Below are 21,950 nucleotides of genomic sequence, written 5' to 3'. Positions count from 1 at the left end.
GAGCCATGTCGTAGCTGAATATTTACATCATTTTTAATAATTCTGGCTTAACGATGTGACAGCGCGGCGTGGTGCACGTGTTGGTCGGGTAGGTGGTCTCAGCACGTGGTAGCTGTCGCCTTAATGTCTGTTTTTGCCACCACAGGAAGCGAGCGTCACCCCTACCCAAAGATGAGCACTCAGGCGGGGTGAAAGACTCTCTGCTGGCCAACTCCTCCGACCCGGTAGAGATGAGAAGGCTCAACTACCAGACTCCAGGTAATCGATGAGTGTTAATCATACACGTAGGTACATGTGGTAGAACTTGATCCGCCTTCCTTCAGCGACTACCTCCAAGTTGCCCTTGAGAACGAGCTTCATTCCACGGAGCTCCTTGGTAGCAAGGAGAAGAAGGTTTGGTGTTTCGGTTAAGTGGCAAAGAACGAAAAACAAAAACTGCAAGCATCCACTCTGTCAGAACCTCATGGCAGCTGGTTTTTAGTCCACTGGTTTAGAACAAAAAACAAAAGCCTTTCCCCAAAAAACAAACACACACGCACACAAAAACGCTACGGGCATTAGCGACTGGTTGTTATGAACCCTGTCGTGCACTTGTGCAGCGACTGTTTGCGGTTGACTGAACATGCGTCCCTGCAATTGCCAAAGGGTGCATCATAGCTGAGCCTCACACCAGCTGTACAACTTCTTCCTGAAATCTATTAGTCAGTAAATGAAAACACAGATGGTCTTCAGGAAGATATCTAAAGGTCACTTACACCTTTAATGGTATTCCTTAATATCTTTATTTCTATGCCTACTTTGCAAAAGTCTCATTTCATTCTTCAGATGATTCTTATTACATTTTAGATTGAATCTGTATTAAGTAATCTGTCTGAGTGCATGTCTTTTATTTTGTAGATCTCCAGTTCTTAGTGCTTTGTAGAAAATGTTGACACTGAAAAAAGGGAATTGTGGCACTCAGATGACTTAGGTTGGGCCACATTAATTGATCAAGTAATATTTATGCAAACTTCAACTCACGGTTTTGGAGCATGTGCCAGTGCTCCATGTTGCCACATCCACCACACCACAACCATGGCAACCATCCAGGCAAACATCTCGTCCATCCCACCTGTCAAAAGTAACTATCAGTCTACCACAGCTAAGTGAGTTGTCCGCGTGTCTTTGACCTTCTCCAGCCACTGGAGTCCTCAACACTCAGGCACCTGTGTGATGGATCCTGCGTAGAGAAACACACCACATGACCTAATTGTCCTGACCTTCCCTCATCTGAGTCTCCCTCAGTAACTCTTCATTCGACACAATGTCATTCCAGTGGTCTTGAAGGATCCTGCAAAGAGACCTAGTTCCAAAGAGGTCATCATCTCAGGTCACTGGTTCAGGTACAAGTCTTACAACCATTCCAAGGGGATGCCAAGCCAGATCGATAGATGGTTGTTTTAGAGAGGTGGGGATGCATCGGTTGTCTGCCGTTCAGTGCCGGGGCCGGTTCCGTGGTGTGGTGGATGCAGTCACGTGCAGTGTCCGTGCAGGCTCCCAGGCTTGACTTAAGTGTATTTTGTCCTTTTCTAAATCATATTAAATCATCTCTATCTTAATCAAAAATAAACGCTATTAGAGTTGTTTTATTTGATACCATGAATGAGTCGATTTTACAGTCTTTGGAGTGTGACCTCATGTACTCACTGCAGAGTCAATGTTACGCTGCAGAGGTTCCTGTGTAGTTGTCAGTCTCCCCTCCCCCCTTAAATAAATAAATAAATAAACCAGTAAATTCCACTGTCGTCACCAGCTGTGGACAGGAGCAGGATCGTCCAAGTGAATTGAAATTCCATCCACGCACGGTGCTGAAGAGTGGGGTGGGGTGGGGGAGTTGTGTCAGGCCGTCCATCTCGGCACCAACCTTCTTCCTCATGATCTCCTCCCTCCACTCCCTGTCCTCGCTCCTCCTCCTCCCCCCCTCCCTTCATGAGCTCCTTTCATTCCCCACAGCTGGTAATGAGTCCTGCTGCCTCTGATGTCAAGGTGAGCCAGGCGGCGGGAACAATGGAGCCGGGAGAAAATGTCAACCTCCGTGCACGGCGGTGTGTGCGTGTCCCCGTGTGTTTTCCATGCGAGTGTGTCCCTTCTCACGGGTTATTAAAGATCCCATTCACCATGCACACAAACACACACAGCACACACACTCAGCCTTTTGAACCCCTGCAGAGGAATTAAGCAACGCTGCCATTCTCAAAGAGCCCCGTTCTCCCGTCCTCCCACTCCATCTCTTTTCTCTTTTGTCTTCCATTTCCCCTTGTAGGGGAATATCTCTCTTTCTCACTGTCTGTCTCGATCTCTACCTCTCTCTCTCTCTTGCTGTATTCCTCAACATTTGTCTCTTTCTCTTCCATTCAACTTTGCTGCTCAGGTTGAGGAGCAGTGATAATCAGAACTCACCAAGGCTGTGTTGAGCTGGTGAAAACAGTGAGACGCCGAGGCTGAGCTGAGTGAATACTGAAGAGCTCGTTCCTCTGTCCTCTCCCTTTGATTCACACGCAGCAGGTGAACAGTCCTGCTCAGACTCTGATTGCTGTTAAGTGGTCTGGACGGCTGCACCATGTGGATTTGTTAAACAGACTTTGACTGTACCTTTGGTGCTCCATCAACATGTGCTCCTTGTTTCTATGAGTAAATATCTTTGGTGGGCCTGCTTCAAATGCAGTCAGGTCCATAAATATTTGAACAATTGCAGGGAAGTAATTTTGTCTAAAGGAATTGAAATGAAACAATCAAAATGTTCCTGTGGGTTAGAGTTTTAGGTTTAAATCAAATCAAGGGGTTTAACTAAAATATTGCAATAATATTTTGGAAAAACAGACATTTTTAACACGTAGTCTGTTCTGAACTGTGGACAGTTAGCATTAAAACCTCCCCCTAGATTTCTGTCCATTGGCACTTGACGAAAAGAAATTTAACAGACAAAAGACGCTAACAGACAAAAGACGATAATAGTCGTCGTGTGTATATTTTCTCCGCAAGGAACTACTGTAACTGACAAAGTAACCGGCAACTGGGCACTTCTTGTTGGGAAAGTGTCGTAACACGGACCCACAACAGGGGGCGCAAATGAACGGACAATGGATAAGAAAAGGAGTAACAATTTAATGTTGTGAAAGCACACAACGGAATACAAACAGAAATAATGGGTGCCAATTGTACACAAGAGGACTGTGGGCAGGCTCGAAGATAGGAGACCTCTTGATGATCGAAGAGCCGGAGCCCACACCGCTTCCACCACCAACGGCCTGAAGAACACCGGAGCCGCCAAGTCCTGAGTCCCCAGGTGGTCTCTGTCCTCCGTTGTCGGCCCTGGTACTGCTGGCAGACAAGAAACAGAAGGCGGTGAGTGTGAGTCCTCACACCCAGCAACCTTTACACTCAATTCCTCCGGGAGGGAAAGCCTCCACCTCCAGATACGTTTTCTCTCGTGCAGCTCCTGTTTGTCCCTCTTCTGGATCTCCACAGGAATGCGGCTGCACACAGAACAATGTTAGACAATCGATAATTCAGCAGAGAAGGTTACCTCGAGTGGTAGATGATTTCTCGGCGAGGAGGTGGAGTTGTAATCCGCTTCTTAAGAGGTGGTTGATGAGAGACAGCTGGTGTGGTTGACAAGTGACAGCTGTCACTTCCAATGGCTCCGGCGCCCTCTCATGCTTGAAGCCCGCACTCCAAGCAGGGCGCCGACTGGTGGTGGTGGGCCAGCAGTACCTCCTCTTCAGCGGCCCACACAACAGGACCCCCCCCCCCTCAACGGGCGCCTCCTGGCGCCCGACCAGGCTTGTCCGGGTGTCGGTGGTAGAAATCGACCAGAAGGGCCGGGTCCAGGATGAAGCTCCTCTTCACCCAGGAGCGTTCTTCGGGTCCGTAACCCTCCCAGTCCACCAAGTACTGAAAACCCCGGCCCTTCCGACGGACGTCCAGGAGCCGACGAACAGTCCATGCCGGCTCCCCGTCGATGATTCGGGCAGGAGGTGGTTCGGGTCCAGGGGTGCAGAGTGGTGAGGTGTGGTATGGCTTGAGTCTAGAGACATGAAAAACCGGATGGATCCGCAGTGAAGCCGGGAGTGTCAGCTTCACTGCGGCCGGACTGAGGATTTTGGCGATGGGGAATGGCCCAATGAAACGGTCCTTCAGTTTCTGGGATGTCACTTGGAGCGGGATGTCCTTGGTGGATAACCACACCTCCTGCCCCGGTTGGTATGCAGGGGCCGGGGAACGCCGGCGATCTGCATGGGTCTTGGCCCTCGTCCGGGCCCGCAACAGGGCAGAACGGGCGGTCCGCCACACCCGGCGGCACCTCCGCAGGTGGGCCTGGACCGAGGGTACCCCGACCTCTCCCTCCACAAGTGGGAACAATGGGGGCTGGTAGCCCAGACACGCCTCAAAAGGGGAGAGGCCGGTGGCAGATGACACTTGGCTGTTGTGAGCGTACTCGATCCAGGCCAGATGGTTACTCCAGGCCGCCGGATGCGCGGAGGTGACACAGCGAAGGGCCTGTTCTAAGTCCTGGTTCGCCCGCTCTGCCTGGCCGTTCGTCTGTGGGTGATACCCGGACGAGAGACGTACGGTGGCCCCCAGCTCCTTACAAAAACTCCTCCAGACCTGCGAGGAGAACTGGGGACCACGATCCGAGACGATGTCCGACGGTATCCCATGCAGACGCACGACGTGGTGGGCCAGGAGGTCTGCTGTCTCCTGGGCCGTTGGGAGCTTCGGGAGGGCCACGAAGTGGGCCGCCTTGGAGAACCGGTCCACTATCGTCAGTATGGCGGTGTTGCCCTGGGACGGCGGGAGGCCCGTGACGAAGTCCAGGCCGATGTGAGACCAGGGGCGATGAGGCACAGGCAGGGGTTGGAGGAGACCCCTGGTCTTGTGATGGTCCGCCTTGCCCCTGGCACAGGTGGTACAGGCCTGGACGTAGTCCCGGACGTCGGCTTCCAGTGACGCCCACCAGAAGCGCTGCTGGACTACTGCCACGGTCCTACGCACTCCGGGATGACAGGAGAACTTGGATCCGTGGCAGAAGTCCAAGACGGCAGCCCTAGCCTCTGGTGGGACGTAAAGTTTGTTTTTCGGACCGTCTCCCGGGTCCGGGTTCCTTGCCAGGGCCTCCCGGACGGTCTCCTCCACGTCCCAGGTGAGGGTGGCCACGACAGTGGACTCGGGAAGGATGGTTTCGATGGGGTTCGACAACTCAGCCTTGGCCTCCTCTTCGTGCACCCGGGACAGTGCATCGGATCGTTGATTCCTAGTCCCGGGGCGGTAGGTGATCCGGAAGTCAAAGCGTGCGAAGAACAGGGACCAGCGGGCTTGCCTGGGGTTCAGCCGCTTGGCGGTCCGGATGTACTCCAGGTTCCGGTGGTCTGTAAAAACCGTGAAAGGTGAAAGGTTACCTCTAGTGGTAGAGGATTTCTCGGCGAGGAGGTGGAGTTGTAATCCGCTTCTTATGAGGTGGTTGATGAGAGACAGCTGGTGTGGTTGACAAGTGACAGCTGTCACTTCCAATGGCTCCGGCGCCCTCTCATGCTTGAAGCCCGCACTCCAAGCAGGGCGCCGACTGGTGGTGGTGGGCCAGCAGTACCTCCTCTTCAGCGGCCCACACAACACTTCTTCTTTAACAGAATTACATTCAAAGCAAAATTTGGTAGCATTTTAGCTGGTTAAATTCAACATATAGATATTTGCCAACTTGCATTAAATTCGCACACAACACAAGAAAAAATGTTACAGTTTAGGTTGCTAGCTCTCAGTTCAAATAAAAATATTTGCAAAATCTTTTTCACCGAAGAGAAATAAACATTTTCTTGAGACAGTGCATGGTAATGGAATTACGGTAGTGATCTTCTGGAAAAACTTCAGTCATATTTAGCTTTTGTGAAGTATGTTATATAAATAATTTTTTTATAGTATATTCCAAGAAATCTAAAAGCACGTAGCTGTCAGGACTGCGGTTTGAGCTCTTAGGGGTGAATAATGGTACCAAAATTTGTAAATTAGAGGAGGAAAAAACATAATTTTTAAATAGGTTAAAATAGAAAAAACATGCGACTGGTTGTCATACAGAAATGCAGCCATAAGATGCATTTCCCCATTGCAATGTGCTCTGCATGTGCTCTACTTACCTTCTTAAACTAAAGTGTTGAATAGTTCCTACAGGGCAAACACCACCTGCCGCGAATTCTACTCGCCTGAGAAGTTACTCGCAGATTCTGTTTGGCCCTGCTCTGAACCGAAGTCGTTTCCATTGATTGTATTCTTCTTCCTCCTTCCTTTACTCTCCTCTCTCCACAGGTCCCAGCTCTCACCGCTGCCCCAACACTCCAAGTTAGTCGATCTCTCACCTACTGTGTATTTCCCACACATGCAGTCTCTCTCGCTCGCTCTCTCACATACTTCCGAACCCATTCCCCTGTTGATGTCCTGACAGATATCACAAGCCACAAGCTTGTAGCCACTGGCGTTCCAATGATGCGTCAATGTCCTCTGTGGCTACGAACTTCACTCAACACCTCTCTAGTCGGGGAACGTGAGGACCGGGGCGGCTTCATGAGCAGTTGAGCAGTTTGGACAGCCACACGTGCTGCAAATTAGCCTTGTTATATACGACTTCACTCTTCATTTAACCAGCAACATGGCTGTAAAAGCCCTGGCTGACATGCACATACATGCACACTGATGTTAATGTGCTCGTGGCGTAGGCCCCACTGCGTGATACGATTAAATTAGTGTAATTGGTCAGGTCTAATCTTGTGCAGAGGCCATAGTTACCAGCCATTAGCCGTTAGCATTACAGCAATAATGAGCTTGCAGCTGTAGCTCATCTGAAAGCATGACCCGTCACCTTACAGATACGCTCTGCCAAAGGCACTTATGTTAATACGTACCTGTTTAATGTCTCTTTCCGAGCCGTGTGTGGCTTAAATGTTGTGTATAAGATTTATGACGCTCCGTGTGTAACTTTGCAGCATCTTCACGTGTCACATGCAGTTAACTTTTAACACATAAGGCAACTTCCCAGCAATCCGTTTAAGAGCAGAGCCTTGCCAAGTTCAGAGGCACAGTGGGAATTTGTGTCGGTAGATTAGCAATAAATCATCCAATAACACAGCAATGAGAAAATCTAGAGAGCGGCAAGGGGGTTGTTTGAAATTAATCCAGCCCAAGCGCTCCAGGGCTGAGCTGGAAGTCTATTGTAGGGAAAGAGATTTTTAAAGAAACTGAGTTTTGGCTGATGACCAGTCAGGTTTTCCTCTCTGGGAAGTGACAGTGTGACTGATTCGTAGAGACTTGGGGGTTCTGTGCTGTGGTTCCACCTCTGCCGCCGGTCGAGTGGCGTCCGGGAAGTGTCCGACTCCTGCTTCCTTTCAGGAGCATGCTCACCCAGTCACTCATGTGCATCACCGCCCCACAACCCGCCTCTGCCCTCCTCACTGAGCATGACAATGCCACCAGATGTCACCAACTTGTTGCAATTTCTCTCTCTTGCTCTCCATGCATCATTGATCAAAGTTCACTCTCCTCTGCCACCTCATGGTCCCAGTGAGAATCACCCCGTGTTCGTTTTAGTCCATGTGCATATCTGTTGAGGGAACAGCTTGGTCTCACTCTGTTCTCTCTCCCCCCCCTTCCTCTTTCTCTTCCCGCACACTGCCAGGAATGAGGGAGCATCCGCCCATTACTGTGGTTGACCTGCCTGACCACATAGAGCGCCTGAAGGCCAACGACGGCCTCCGCTTTTCCCAGGAATACGAGGTAAGAACACAGACCGAAAGCAGCGCCATGATTTGTCCTCTTGCAACAATGTAAATGTGCCTTTGTTATCCCATCAAAGAGCAAATGTTTTGTTTGTGGTTTTGATCTCATATGCATGTATTCTAATGGATTATGAAAGACTTCTTGAACAGGCATTCTTCAGTCATTTTTACAACTCCATTACCGATCCCACCCGGAAACCAACACTTACATTAAATGTTGCGAGATGCCTTTTCCACAAAAGTAGCAGGTGGTGAGTTGCTGAAGCAATCTGTGTGCTTCTTGATGTTTCCCTGAAGAATGTTAGTTTGCAGGCGGCCTCGCCAGTGCAGCTTGGTGAGGGATTATCTCCTGCCAGTGTTTTTCCTTTAACATCAAGCAAAAAAAAAGTGTGAATTTGCATTTAAAGTGGCACATAGGTGGTTTGGGTACTCGGCAAGGCCAAACGAACAGAAAAGGCAACCTTGAATGCTGCAGTCTTTTATGTAGGTCTGATTGTTTATTCTGTTCCCCCCATCAGCTCTGCTCCTCATTGATGCTTTCGGCAACAGTGCTGGAATTGTTATAGAGGATTTTTTTTTTTTGGTTTGTTTGTTTTTCTTTTTTAAATCCACCAAGATGATGAGGTGATTGTCTTGACTGGCTTTTCTGTCACCAGCATCTGTTAAGTGCCAGAATATTGTGGAATTTGATGTGCAGGTGCAAATCCCCCCCCCCCCCCCCCCCCCAAAAAAAGAAAAGAAATCATATTTGGAATATTATAACCTTTGTCAGACTAAAATTTTTATACATTTTCAGTTGTCAAATAATATTTGTTTCATGCAAATGTTCTTCACTTGAAAAGCAGTGTTAATAGATCACCGTACACACCATATTTTATAAAGATTTGACCTTGTTTTTGTTTGTTTTGTCATTCACGATTAAGGCTTTATTCAGATTTTATAATTACGCTATATTTATTTAGGATTACGTTTGTGTACTAATTGTTGATTTGTTGCGTATTGTTGTTTGGAAAAGGTTTAAAAAGTTTAGTGCTGCAAGTGGTCAGCTTGCCTCTCAAATGGAAAGTTTCCAGTTCATCTGGAGGTGCGTCAGGAAGTGCATCCAGCATAAAAATCTGTGCCAAATCAACATGGGGATCCATGCCAAATCTGTAAACTGATGTAGCAAAAACACGAGCAGTTAAATGTCTACAAAATAAACATCTGGCTTGATTGCAGTATTTTCTGGATTATAAATTGCATTTTTGTGTGTGTGCATGTTTTGTTTTTTACTAGATTGGGAGCTCCTGTGACTTATACTCCAGTGTGACCAATAAAATGAAAAAATAGTGCTTTTGTTATTAATTGTAATAACAATTATAGTAACTATTTCCATAGAGGTTTCGTGGCAATCAAAGCACTGAAATAAACAAAATCAACTCCAATAATAAAAACCAAAATAAACACCAGTAATAAGGACTACACTGCAACAATGCACAACAATCACTAATTAAAAAGCTTATCATGGGGGGGGATTTATACTCCAAGGGGTGATTGAGTGGTTTTTAGCCTGACCCAGAAAAATTAGGACATGGTTCTCCATCTTTTGCATTCTGAGGAGGGGGGATGGGGAGAAACCTTTCTCGAATATGTAAAATTTTGATTCACTGTGTGCAGTGTTGAGAAATGTTGGTTACTCAGAAAAGCTGCAAACTGAAACAGCCAAATGTAGCTCCTTGTATGAAAGCTAACGTAATGTATAAAGAACACTTAAATGAAGCTCAGAGTCCAAGAGAACCCATGTCTGGAATTAACATTTTGGAAATTTTCAAACTTAATCTTGTATAATATGCTGGCAGCACAGTGGAGTAAATTTTTATGAGGCGTATCTCCCAACGAGGTCACCTGTGCTCCATTCTCCATCTTTATCTGGAGTTGCGTCATGAAGGTCATCTGGCATATATGATCATGATCTGCATGTTGATTATATCAGATCTGCAGTGGCAGCCCCAGGCAAAACAGCTCAAACAAAAAAATTAGCATCACCACATTAGAACACTGGAGTGTTTAAGACTTTTGCACAGTACTATAAGGTGAATTTAGTAGTAACTATACCATATGTATGAGGGTGTGGTGGTTTGGTGTTTAGAGTACTGACTTCTGTGGCCAATTTGAGTTTTGGGTGACACCTACCTCCTGCGTGTCCAACATTAAAAGAAATACCTGACCGCATCCAGTTGGGGGTACAAATGCTGGGGAGTAAAGGAACTGAGCACCCTATCTCATAATGTTCTACTCTAACTCCATCCCAGGTGCCTGGAATGGAGTTTGAGATTTACCCACCTATCTACCTATGTCACATATGTCATAATTATAGCACAAGTTCACTTTTTAATCCCACCAGTATGAAATGCAGAGGCATATAGCAATCAGCATGTCCGTCTGTCAATCCGTCTGTCCGTTTTTGGTAGCACGGTATATTTAGTATAAGGGTGTACTTGGGTGATCCCCCAACACCAGCTGATTATGGTGACTTTGTGGTCAATTTCAAGATATTGTCATTGCCATCCTTGTTAGTGTGATAGCTCAATAACCATTTGCAAAATAATTACATGAGTATTAATAGTGTTTTGGCAGTTGAGCTCTAATTAGCTCATACAGTGTCTTCTCACATCTTAAAACTTCATAGTGCAGTTATTAAGCTATGCTTCTCTTTTATGATGACAACACATATCCTGGTGATATTATTACATTTCTGTAGGAACTATTTACCATGTATGAAATCAGCAGTAAAGAAACTGACTGGCCATATTTCTTCAGAGGCTTTGTGCCACTAATGTGTTTCTGATTTAAAAAGTAGGCAGCCAGCATTATTTTGCTGCTATTTTAAGTGTACAGCAGACTTTTGTAACTCCCGGATGGCTGTCCCATTGACTCTCCTTTATTCCTTCCTAAACTCATTTGTCAAAAAAGGGTTTCTTGCAAACAAAGCAGTTGTCGCAGATGAATAGAGCATTCAGAGACTTGATTGTGCAAATGTTTTAATAGGAAAAGGGGTGTTAAAAAATAAAGTAAAAATAGGCTTAAACTAGCATTTGTAATGACAAACTATATGCGAGGTCTGTTAGAAAAGTATCGGACCTTACTCTTTTTTGCAAAAACCTGATGTATTTGAATCAAGCCTGCTTGTGTGAGCCAACCTTGAACCTTCGTGCGCATGCGTGAATTTTTTCACGCCTGTTGATTGCGTCAGTTGCTGGCAAGCAGCGTTTGAGTGAGGACGTGTGCAGCGCTGGGCAGATTTTTATTGCAAGGAAAATGACGGAACGAGTGCAGCAGCGCCACATCAAATTTTGCCAGAAACTGAGTGACAGCCAGGTGGAAACCATTCAGAAGATTCAGACGGTTTTCAGTGACCGTGATATGGGAATCACACAGATTAAGGAGCAGTACAACCGGTTTAAAGACATCCGCACAATGGTGGAGAGCGAGCCACGCTCCGGGCGGCCATCAACATGCTGAAATGACCAGTGAATCTGCTTTTACTCCATCAGAAGCTTCAGGAAAGAATTTTGCCGCCACTCCTTTTCATGGCCAAATCTTCTGTCACAATGGAATGTGCTGAAAAAGTGCTGATGTCTACCTCTTCCGCAATCTCTCCGATAGTCACACATCACCACAGCATTCACTTTGGAAATGATCTGGTCATTTCGGCATGTTGATGGCCGCCCGGAGCATTGCTCGCTCTCCACCGTTGTGCGGATGTCTTTAAACCGGTTGTACCACTACTTAATCTGTGTGATTCCCATATCATCGTCACTGAAAGCCGTCTGAATCTTCTGAATGGTTTCCACCTGGCTGTCGCTCAGTTTCTGGCAAAATTTGATGTGGCGCTGCTGCACTCGTTCCGTCATTTTCCTTGCAATAAAAATCCGCCCAGAGTGTTGCACATGTCCTCACTCAAACGCTGCTTGCCAGCAACTGACGCAATCGACAGGCGTGAAAAAATTCACGCATGCGCACGAAGGTTCAAGGTTGGCTCACACAAGCAGGCTTGATTCAAATACATCAGGTTTTTGCAAAAAAGAATAAGGCCCGATACGTTTCTAACAGACCTCATATAGAAAAATATTGTCCAAAACCTTTCAGAAAGGAGCATTGTCTTGGTTCTCATCTTGGGGGTCCGAGCCCTCCTTGTGCCTCATTTCCACAATACCTCTGTGTATGTAGCGTTGGCAGCTCTGTACCTTTTACTTCGAGTCTTAAATCACCTCAAGTAATTTTAAAAATTGAACTTTTGCATTGGATTTTGGAGAGACCGTATGTGCCTTTGTATGCTAACAAGCTTTGCAAAGCTAACAAGCTAACACCTTCATTTCAGTTGCTTTATTGTTGATAGTCAAATTGTGTAGTTGGAGAAGTGAAAAGAAACTAAAGTTAAACACTTTGTTCATATGAGTTTTGCTTTGCAGCTCTTCTTTTTGACTTTACAGTGATCTGTGTTTATTTCCCACACAAGTGGATGGTGGAAAAACAAACAAAATTAGCGTCTCATGGCTGCTGTGGTCTCTGTAAAGAAATGCATTTCTTTGCATTGAGCACTAGAGGGCAAATCATATATAATACAGATGTTATACAACTTGTATATAGAAATGAGACATTAGGGGCCGCCGAAGAATTGGGTGTAGTGATCATTTTGTGTTTGAAACTGTAAATGTAAGAAATGGACATGTTGTTATAAAGCCATAATAACACTTTATAACGACTGCCTAGCAAAAATGATTAAAACAGTCATTTTCTTTGAACAAAAGAACATTAATAACTCAACCCTTCTTGAGCCCCAGTCACAACGGCACTAATGAAAGACACTGAATCCAAAACGAAACAAGAAATCTGGAATTACGTTGGCATTCGGAGACATTGTTTAACTGTTGTCCAGCTTCATTTCTGTAGCTGGCACTTCGTCAGAATTTTCAAACTGTTAAAAAATGTGAACAAATCCTGACAACAACCTCAACAACAACAACCAACAACAAGTAGGTGGCCTCCAAAGAGAAAAGGTTGGGCACCATTGTTTTATGATGCAAGCCAGAAGCCAGACATGATTTTATATAAAATTGAGCATTTAAAATGCTTCAGTGAGAAAGTAATATCTAAGTGGGGAAGCTATTTAGCTGTGGTGAATTTGTACACTCTATTAAGTGCTTAATAGTGTTGCTCGGTGCCTCTGTAAGGCATTGTCCTCCCAGCCTGTTTAGTTAGAGTAAATGAATCGCACTAAAGAAGTGGCGTATGGGACTATAGGCAACTGTCCTGACTCCACACAACAAACATTTTGAGCCAAGAAAGACTCCCCTCCATGGCCAGGCAGATGGCAGCCCTTCTCTGTGCCAGCAGAGGCACTATAGCAAGGCTCGTGACGCTTTGTCACAGTCACGGTCGCCGGCTGCTCCTATTGCGTCTTACCCCAAGGCATAGAGTGTGTGCAGAGCTCGCTCCTTCCTCTCCCTGATGTTTTTTGGTGGCCTGACAAGTTTCTTTGCTACACACACCGGTTCGCGTCACACTGAGCAAAGCACACTGGGTAATGAGCAGTATTTGTCAATCAGGCATGCCGCAGCTCTCTCTGACAGCCTTTTTATTGCAGGAAGCAATATCACGCCGCAGCCGTCATAGTGCCATCATTGTGTTCATTTGAAAGCTGTTCTTGTGTGTCAGCAAGAATACCACGGGTTTGCTTCTCACCTTTTTCTGCCATCTCTACCTAACTTGTTTTCCAGTTGTCATCAGAGTTGCGCACCCACTATGTTCATCGACTTCTCAAATGGATATGACAAGTTTTGACTGTAAATGAAATCTTTTTGCTCATACTGGCTGGCGCAGGTGGAGGAATTGGCAGTACTGAGCTCATCAGCGGCGATATGCGTATACCCGCATGACTCCTGGTGTTGAGCAATTTGGAGCTCTAATGGAGGATTTCTTGCACATAAGCATTTTAAGTTTCTCAGTTATGGTTCTGCAACTATATGTACCCAGAATTTTAGTCTGACAAAGCTTTTGTATTTACGAGGAGTGTAACAGTGAACTGATACAAATCAAAAATTAATTTTAAAGTAATAGACAAGACAATGTCGATACACGTACCCCTGAATCGATCTACGCGTCCCATGAAGCAGTCGATGGATTAGTTTTAACGTCATGAATTGGTTGAGTTAATGTTATTTCACTGCTACTTCTACACCTTCAGACTCTCTTAAAAGGTCAGATGTTGGCACAAGGCTCTCGTGAAATTAGTCAAAGGACAGTTTAACTTTGTGAGGTAAAAATCAACATATCCGACCGTTCGTACTATAGCTTCAAATTATAAACTGGCATTTATATGAGGTCTGTTAGAAAAGTAACGGAACTTTTTATTTTTTGCAAAAACCATATGGATTTGAATCACATGTGACTGCATCAGCCAAGCTTGAACCTTCGTGCGCATGCGTGAGTTTTTTCACGCCTGTCGGTTGCGTCATTCGCCTGTGAGCACACTTTGGGGGAGGAGTGGTCTAGCCCCCTCGGCAGATTTTCATTGTCAGGAAAATGGCCGAGCGACTGCCGCTTTGCTGCATCAAAATTTTTTCAGAAACTGTGAGAGAAAGCCAGGTGGAAACCATTCGGAAACTTCAGATGGCTTTCGGTGAAGATCTTATGGGCATGATACAGATTAAGGAGCATTACAACCAGATTAAAGACAGCCCACAGCGGCATCGACAGACTGAAATGACCAGATCATTTCCAAAGTGAAGGCTGTGTTGATCCGGGACATCGTGTGACTACCAGAGAAATGGCAAGAGAGGTGGACATAGCACTTTTTCTGCACATTACACTGTTACAGGTGATTTTGTAATGAAAGACGTGCGGCGGAATTTGTGCGTCAGGATGGAACCGCGTAATGGCGCAGAACAAAAAGCACCTCCGTGTTGGAAGTCTCACGGGACATGCCCAGCTCTTCCACCATTCAGAAGATTCAGACGGCTTTGGGTGGCTTTTCAGTCAAGTGAGTATCCGAGAAATTGTTGAAGAGCTGGGCATGCCACAACATGTCCTGTGAGACCAACACGGAGGTGCTTTCGTTCCACGCCATTAGGGGCTCCGTGGCGAATTCCTCAACTCCTGTTTTCATGACAAAATCTCCTTTAACAGTGGAATGTGCCGGGAAAGTGCTGATGTCCACCTTTTCTGCCATTTCTCTGGTATTCAGACGACATCCCGGAGCAACACAGCATTCAGTTTGGAAATGATCTGGTCGTTTCAGCCTCCGCCATTGTGTGTCGTCTTTAAACCGGCTGTACCACTCCTTAATCTCTGTGATGCCCATAAAATCGTCCCTGAAAGCCATCTGAATTTTTGAATGGTGTCCACCTGGCTGTCTCTCACAGTTTCTGGAAAAATTTGATGCAGCGCTGCTCCAGCCGTTCATACATTTTCGTCACAATGAAAATCCAATGAGGGGGGAGGACCAGTGCTCACTGAAAGCGTGCTCACAGGCGAATGACGCAACCGACAGGCGTGAAAAAACTCACGCATGCGCACGAAGGTTCAAGCTTGGCTGATGCAATCACACGTGATTCAAATCCATATAGTTTTTGCAAAAAATAAAAAGGTCCGATACTTTTCTAACAGACCTCGTATATGATCCTGAACCATGAACATGCCTGTTCTCCTCAGCCATTTGTCATGGTGTTATTGATGAAATTCCTGGTGGCTCTCACCGAGCATCACAAACCTTTTCATAACATCAATATAAACTTTGCGTGACAATCACATATAATTTAGAACTTCAGTTTTTGTTTGTGCACATTGTCTGCTACATTATTTTATCAGTGTGTTCCTCAGCAAAAATTCACTTGTCATCTTTCTCATTCGTCCACTAGTTCCGTCAGTTTTCACTAGTTCAAGCAGTTGTCCATCTTCAGCCAACAAAATCTTGTTGCAATCCGCTAGTTTGGTCACTTAGCATTTGGTTGCCTTGCCACAAAAGCCTGGACAACCAGATCCTCTTCCTTACCACCCACCATCAGTCTGTGTTGCTTCAAATAATTGCTTAAACATACTAGTAATCACTGTTCACCTTCTAAAATTACCTGATGTCATTCTGGCTCCTCCAGTTTCCCCAACATACCCTGGCAATCTCACCAAAAAATAGAAATGTTGAACTCTTTCTACGTGCTTCCCAATCAACTCAGTGTAAAAACATTGAGCGCAATACTTCCATGTCAAATCTTACTTCGAATGACCTCACGTCCATCCCAACACGAGATTATGACCTTGCTTATTCAGAACTGAAGATCCAAACCCTCTACACACCGCATTCTTTGAGTTTAGACATTAAAAGAAAACCAAATTCAATTATAGTACTATTGCCTAATGAAGTAAGTAAAGGCATTTTGTTGCTTTCAGTCCTTCTGGATTTACAAGGCGTAAGGTTTGGGGAATTAGTGGACATGGTTCTGGTTTGAGCTGAGGCCAATCGATATGGAATAACAAGAGACTCTGTGACATTATCGAGCCAAGGGATAGCAGGCCTTCACATATCTCCTCGAATCAATATGTATGCAGTCTGCTGTCGTCTCAGCCACAGAGACGGATGATGTAAGATGGAAAGGGTTAGGAATGGACAAAGAGAACCTGAAATCGAGAGGCAAAAATAAAAGGTAAGGGAACAGAAATAGACAATGAGAATGAAAGAGACATGATGGTTATCGCCAACAGTCTCACATGTGACTTCTCGGAACTTGGTAATTCAGTACGGCCAACTTTGAGGAGGGATGGGGGGGGTTTGTTGGAGCCTTCAGGCATCAATACAACCTTTATTCATCTTGTAGCTGAAACAAACAGTGAGACACTTGTTTAACAGTAAGATGAATAAGTCAACGACAGGGCAAATCAATGGACAATGGATTTTTGTCTGTTTTACATTAAAACATTAAAAAAGTGCTTTGATAGTCCTGCCTCATTATCATTCAAGGTATTATTACTTAAAATGGAACCAACAATTTGTTGCTTGGGGAACACATACCCAGTGTACAATAACTTACCTGCTGTGCGTCACTATGGCTCTTCCAGCGATAAGTGGGCGTACCTTCTTTTAACAGGCCTCACAATTCACTCGTAACAGTAGAGTCATTGTAGCTTCTCTCTAACAACTTTCATGTTTCTGTTTTACCCATGAAACACTCTAAAGCTTCTTTGCTTCCATCTGTGTTCACTTTCATGATTGTCTTCTTTGCTGTCTTTTGTGTCAGTCCATTGATCCAGGTCAGCAGTTTACCTGGGAGAACTCAAACATGGAAGTCAACAAGCCAAAGAATCGCTATGCAAATGTCATCGCCTATGATCACTCCCGAGTGGTGCTCACCTCTGTTGATGGTAAGCATTCACATCACCACCTCACCGCTCACTCCAGTCCCATCAGCCACAAATATTTGCACACATCTTTACACACTGCTTTAGAAAGCAATGTGTGAAAATGTCACCATTCTACAACTGCAATTCCATTGAAGTTGGGATATTGTGTTAAATGTAAATAAAAACAGAATACAATGATTTGCAAATCCTCTTCAACCTATATTCAATTTAATACACCACAAAGACAAGATATCTAATGTTCAAACTAATAAACATTATTGTTTTTGTGCAAATATTTGCTCATTTTGAAATGGATGCCTGCAACACGTTTCAAAAAAGTTGGGACAGTGGTATGTTTACCACTGTTATATCACCTTTCCTTCTAACAACACAATAAGCATTTAGGAACTGAGGACACTAATTGTGAGTGTCATGATTGGGTATAAAAGGAGCATCCCCAAAAGGCTCAACTGTTGACAGTCAAAGATGGGGCGAGGATCACCACTTTGTCAACAACTGCATGAAAAAATAGTCCAACAGTTTAAGAACAATGTTTCTCAACGTTCAATTGCAATGAATTTAGGGATTCCATCATCTACAGTCCATAATATAATCAGAAGTTTCAGAGAATCTGGAGAACTTTCTACACGTCAGCGGCAAGGTCGAAAACCAACATTGAATGCCCCTAACCGATCCCTCAGGCGGCACTGCATTAAAAACCGATATCATTGTGTAAACGTTCTTACTGCGTGGGCTCAGGGACACTTCAGAAAACCATTGTCAGTTAACACAGTTCGTCGCTACATCTACAGGTGCAAGTTAAAACTCTACCATGCAAAGTGAAAGCCATACATCAACAACATCCAAAAATGCCACCGCCTTCTCTGGGCCTGAGCTCATTTGAAATGGACAGACGCAAAGTGGAAAAGTGTGCTGTGGTCTGAGTCCACATTTCATATTCTTTTTGGAAATCATGGATGTCATGTCCTCCGGACAAAAGAGGGAAAAGACCATCCAGATTGTTACCAGCGCAAAGTTCCAAAGCCAGCATCTGTGATGGTATGGGGTGTGTTAGTGCCCATGGCAACACATCTGTGATGGCACCATCAATGCTGAAAGGTACATCCAGGTTTTGGAGCAACACATGCTGCCATCCAAGCAACGTCTTTTTCAGGGACATCCCTTCTTATTCCAGCAAGACAATGCCAAGCCACATTCTGCACGTGTTACAACAGCGTGGCTTCGTAGTAAAAGAGTGCAGGTACTAGACTGGCCTGCCTGCAGTCCAGACCTGTCACCCGCTGAAAATGTGTGGCGCATTATGAAGCACAAAATACGACAACGGAGACCCCGGACTGTTGAACAACTGAAGTCGTACATCAAGCAAGAATGGGAAAGAATTCCACCTACAAAGCTTCAACAATTAGTGTCCTCAGTTCCCAAATGCTTATTGAGTGTTGTTAGAAGGAAAGGTGATGTAACACAGTGGTAAACATACCACTGCCCCAGCTTTTTTGAAATGTATTGCAGGCATCGATTTCAAAATGAGCAAATATTTGCACAAAAACAATCAAGTTTATCAGTTTGAACATTAAATATCTTGTCTTTGAGGTGTATTAAATTGAATATAGGTTGAAGAGGATTTGCAAATCATTGTATTCTGTTTTTATTTACATTTCACATAACGTCCCAACTTCATTGGGACTGGGGTTGTAGCTCTAAATATATCTGCCAGTAATAAGCTGCATATTTATATAAAACCATGAAAATTCAGTAAGTGTATATCTTATATATTATATTCCAATTCTAAGGTGGAACTATGCTAGTATACTAAGGAAGAGTAAAATAGAAGAGTAGAAAAGAGTAGAGTAGATCCACTTAGGTGCCTGGTATTGAGAACCAGGGATGGTTGTATGCAATGTATTGTATGCAATGGTTGAGCTAAGTTAGCGCTGTCTTTCTGTTTATAGCCGTTCCTGGTAGCGACTACATCAATGCAAACTACATCGATGGCTATAGGAAGCAAAACGCTTACATTGCCACCCAGGGTCCACTGCCAGAGACACTGAGCGATTTCTGGAGGATGGTCTGGGAGCAGAGATCTAGCACCATAGTCATGATGACCAGACTAGAGGAGAAGTCACGGGTAAGGAGCAACACAGTTAGATTTACTGAAAAACACTGATTAGTGTTATAAAGGCTTTCAAAAATCATAGCTTTTAATCATTTACAGCCATTTTCCTGCAATGACTCATTTAATGTGTGGTTTGCTAATTATTAAATTATGTTTGCAGCAAATACAAATATGTACAAAACAGTATTTAGTCATTGCGACATATGAAATTTATTGTAGGAAACATGTTTTCCTTGATTATAAGAAAAAAAATGCACACAAATTAAAGTAATGCTCTAAGGGAGGTCTACAGGATGACAGACTTCTAACCCAAACCATAGTGCCGTAAATAAAACCTTACACAATGATTTGTCCATTCCTTTGGTATTTCTTAATATTTATTTTGCTCTACTAAGGGGGCAGGGATGGTGGCCAAGCGGTTAACAGAGTTTGTTTCTTAGCTGGAAACAAACACACTTGGTTTCCCGGTTCAAGGCCACCCCTGCCCATTGTCCATATAATGTGGAGTTGGGTCGGGATGGGCATTTGGCATAAAATTTGTGCCAAATCAGCACATGACATGAGGGCTTAATTATAATAATGGTACCTAGTTCCAGTGGAACAGAGAGACCTGTTGAAACTTGACGAGTAGCGAGTAGAATGCTGGACGAACATCAGAACATTGGAACAGGTTGTAACAGGTAAGAATATTGATGGAGAACTAAAATGAAAAAAAAAAATCAAGGCAAAATAATCCAACAACTCAGAGTAAAAAAAAAAAAAACCTGCCTAATAACAGAAAACACAAGCCAAGTGTGTGAATTAATAAGACACAGGCGTATGCTCACGCAAGAGAAACCACAACATTGCTCTCAAGGAGAGAAGACAGTAGGAGAAAACAAAAGTGGCACTCGAGCATAAATAATATTAAAAAAACAAGGAGTTAAACCTGACAATAGAAGGGACAGAACTCCCATTCTTTCAAAAGATATTTCCTGATTTGGACTTTGATCATGGTTTTAGAGAGCGCTGTCTAACTTGTTCCATAATCTCCCATAGGTGATCAGTTGAATTGAACTGACCGCAACATATGATTCACATCATTGTAGACTCTTCAAACTGTTCAGTCATCCCTCATGCCCTCTGGATGGGGCATTCGTTGTGCTTCTCAACACATTTATTCAGGTTTTTCCTCTAATTTGTTGCCAGTCTGTAATGCACATGCATCAAATTATTTTGGAATAGGAGCTGACTCAGAATTGTACCAAAAGACCCACCCTGTAGCCTCATTAGATTTCCAAAATAATGTGCCGTCTATTTAATTTCTCTGTTGTAATTTTGATGGTTTCCACATAATACAGCACTTGGATCGTGCAACCTTATTTTTCACTACATGTCCAGCCTTAAAGCATCTCATTTCTGTTTGCTGAATCTGGCTCATGAAAGCAGAGACACAGTAATGAAACCTCTGAAGCTGCAGTTAAGAGGATTGTCACTCAACAACCGCATGCTCCTTGAAATAAATTCAAATGAATAAAGCCAAAATATAGGAGCACACGGGCAACTTGAGACTCAGAATTGCTCTGAATTATTTAATAACTTTCAAAAAATCATGCTCGTGGATTCCTTGGAGAAATAAATGAGTGCACAGATCTGTCAGCAGGCAGTGGTTTATTAGTGGGTACACGCTGTGCCCTAATGAAAGGGAGTCCTGATACTCCAGACGGGAAGAAACAGGGGCTGTAAATAAAAGAATTAACCCCCACCCCCAAACAAAAGGAGAAATCATTAGTTGAAGTTCAGCTTGTCATTCTGTATCTTGTATGTAAAAAAGATTCTGCAAAAGCACTGCAATTTTGACAGCGTCCAAAGCCAAGTTACTTACCATCCTTCAAACGGTACCATCACCAATATTAAGTCCAGCTCACTCACTGGCATGAGGAAATTGTGGGCACACGGCATCTTTTTGGAAGAGAACTACTGCATTTGTGCCTTGGAGGATTTCTGTGGCATGGATGAGTTTGATGAGGTGATTTTTCTCAAACTTAAGCACTCATTCAGGTTGTACATTAACCACCTTTTAGTTTATGACCCAGCATCCAATTTTGACCTAATTGGTACCACTTACAATCCAACCTCAGAAAACCATGGCCGACACAAAAAAGTGCAGTAACCATCCCAGAGTGGCATCTATAGCCAGGTAGGGGGTCAATGAAGGGTTACGTAGGGCTTAAAACTTAAAAATGCTGAAGTCATGTTAATGATGGAGCTGTGGAGTAAAAGCTGTTAAAACTGAAATCAAAGCCAGTTTCAGTTTGTACAGGTGTGGAAACCACTGTCCCACCTGACGCTTTCAGAGCACCATGACAAACCTGCACCGCTGCTTTTTAGTTCAGTGAGTCATCGCACATACTGTGTAGCATAAACGACTTTTGCACCAGTGGATATAAATCACAATTACAGCATCTGCTGCAGAAATATTTAGTGGAATCCCAAATACTCAAATGTATCTGCCAGAAAGAAGTAACAGTCACAATTTAATAAATGAGTTTTCAGCGCAAAATGAGGCAGCCTACAGCGAATAAAATTGATTGACTTGCCGACAACATCGGTTTCAAAAACATGACACGGTTTTATGTAACAACAGGAAATCTCAAAATTCATGT

At 44.3% G+C, this 21,950-nt stretch overlaps 1 protein-coding gene across 1 annotated transcript in view; it reads left to right on the top strand.

The window, feature by feature from the left end:
- Nucleotides 1-21,950, top strand: part of LOC117521706 (receptor-type tyrosine-protein phosphatase F-like) — a 535,666-nt gene that overhangs the window by 431,710 nt on the left and 82,006 nt on the right. Inside the window, exons 24-28 of the mRNA XM_034183049.1 lie at nucleotides 146-258; nucleotides 6,337-6,369; nucleotides 7,700-7,797; nucleotides 17,069-17,192; nucleotides 19,142-19,317. Of these exons, the coding sequence (XP_034038940.1) occupies nucleotides 146-258; nucleotides 6,337-6,369; nucleotides 7,700-7,797; nucleotides 17,069-17,192; nucleotides 19,142-19,317 (544 nt within the window). The remainder of the gene's footprint in view (nucleotides 1-145; nucleotides 259-6,336; nucleotides 6,370-7,699; nucleotides 7,798-17,068; nucleotides 17,193-19,141; nucleotides 19,318-21,950) is intronic.

This window comes from Thalassophryne amazonica, chromosome 12 (genome assembly GCF_902500255.1).
Source record: "Thalassophryne amazonica chromosome 12, fThaAma1.1, whole genome shotgun sequence".
Classification (NCBI taxonomy): Eukaryota; Metazoa; Chordata; class Actinopteri; order Batrachoidiformes; family Batrachoididae; genus Thalassophryne; species Thalassophryne amazonica.
This window is presented reverse-complemented; position numbering and strand designations above follow the sequence as displayed.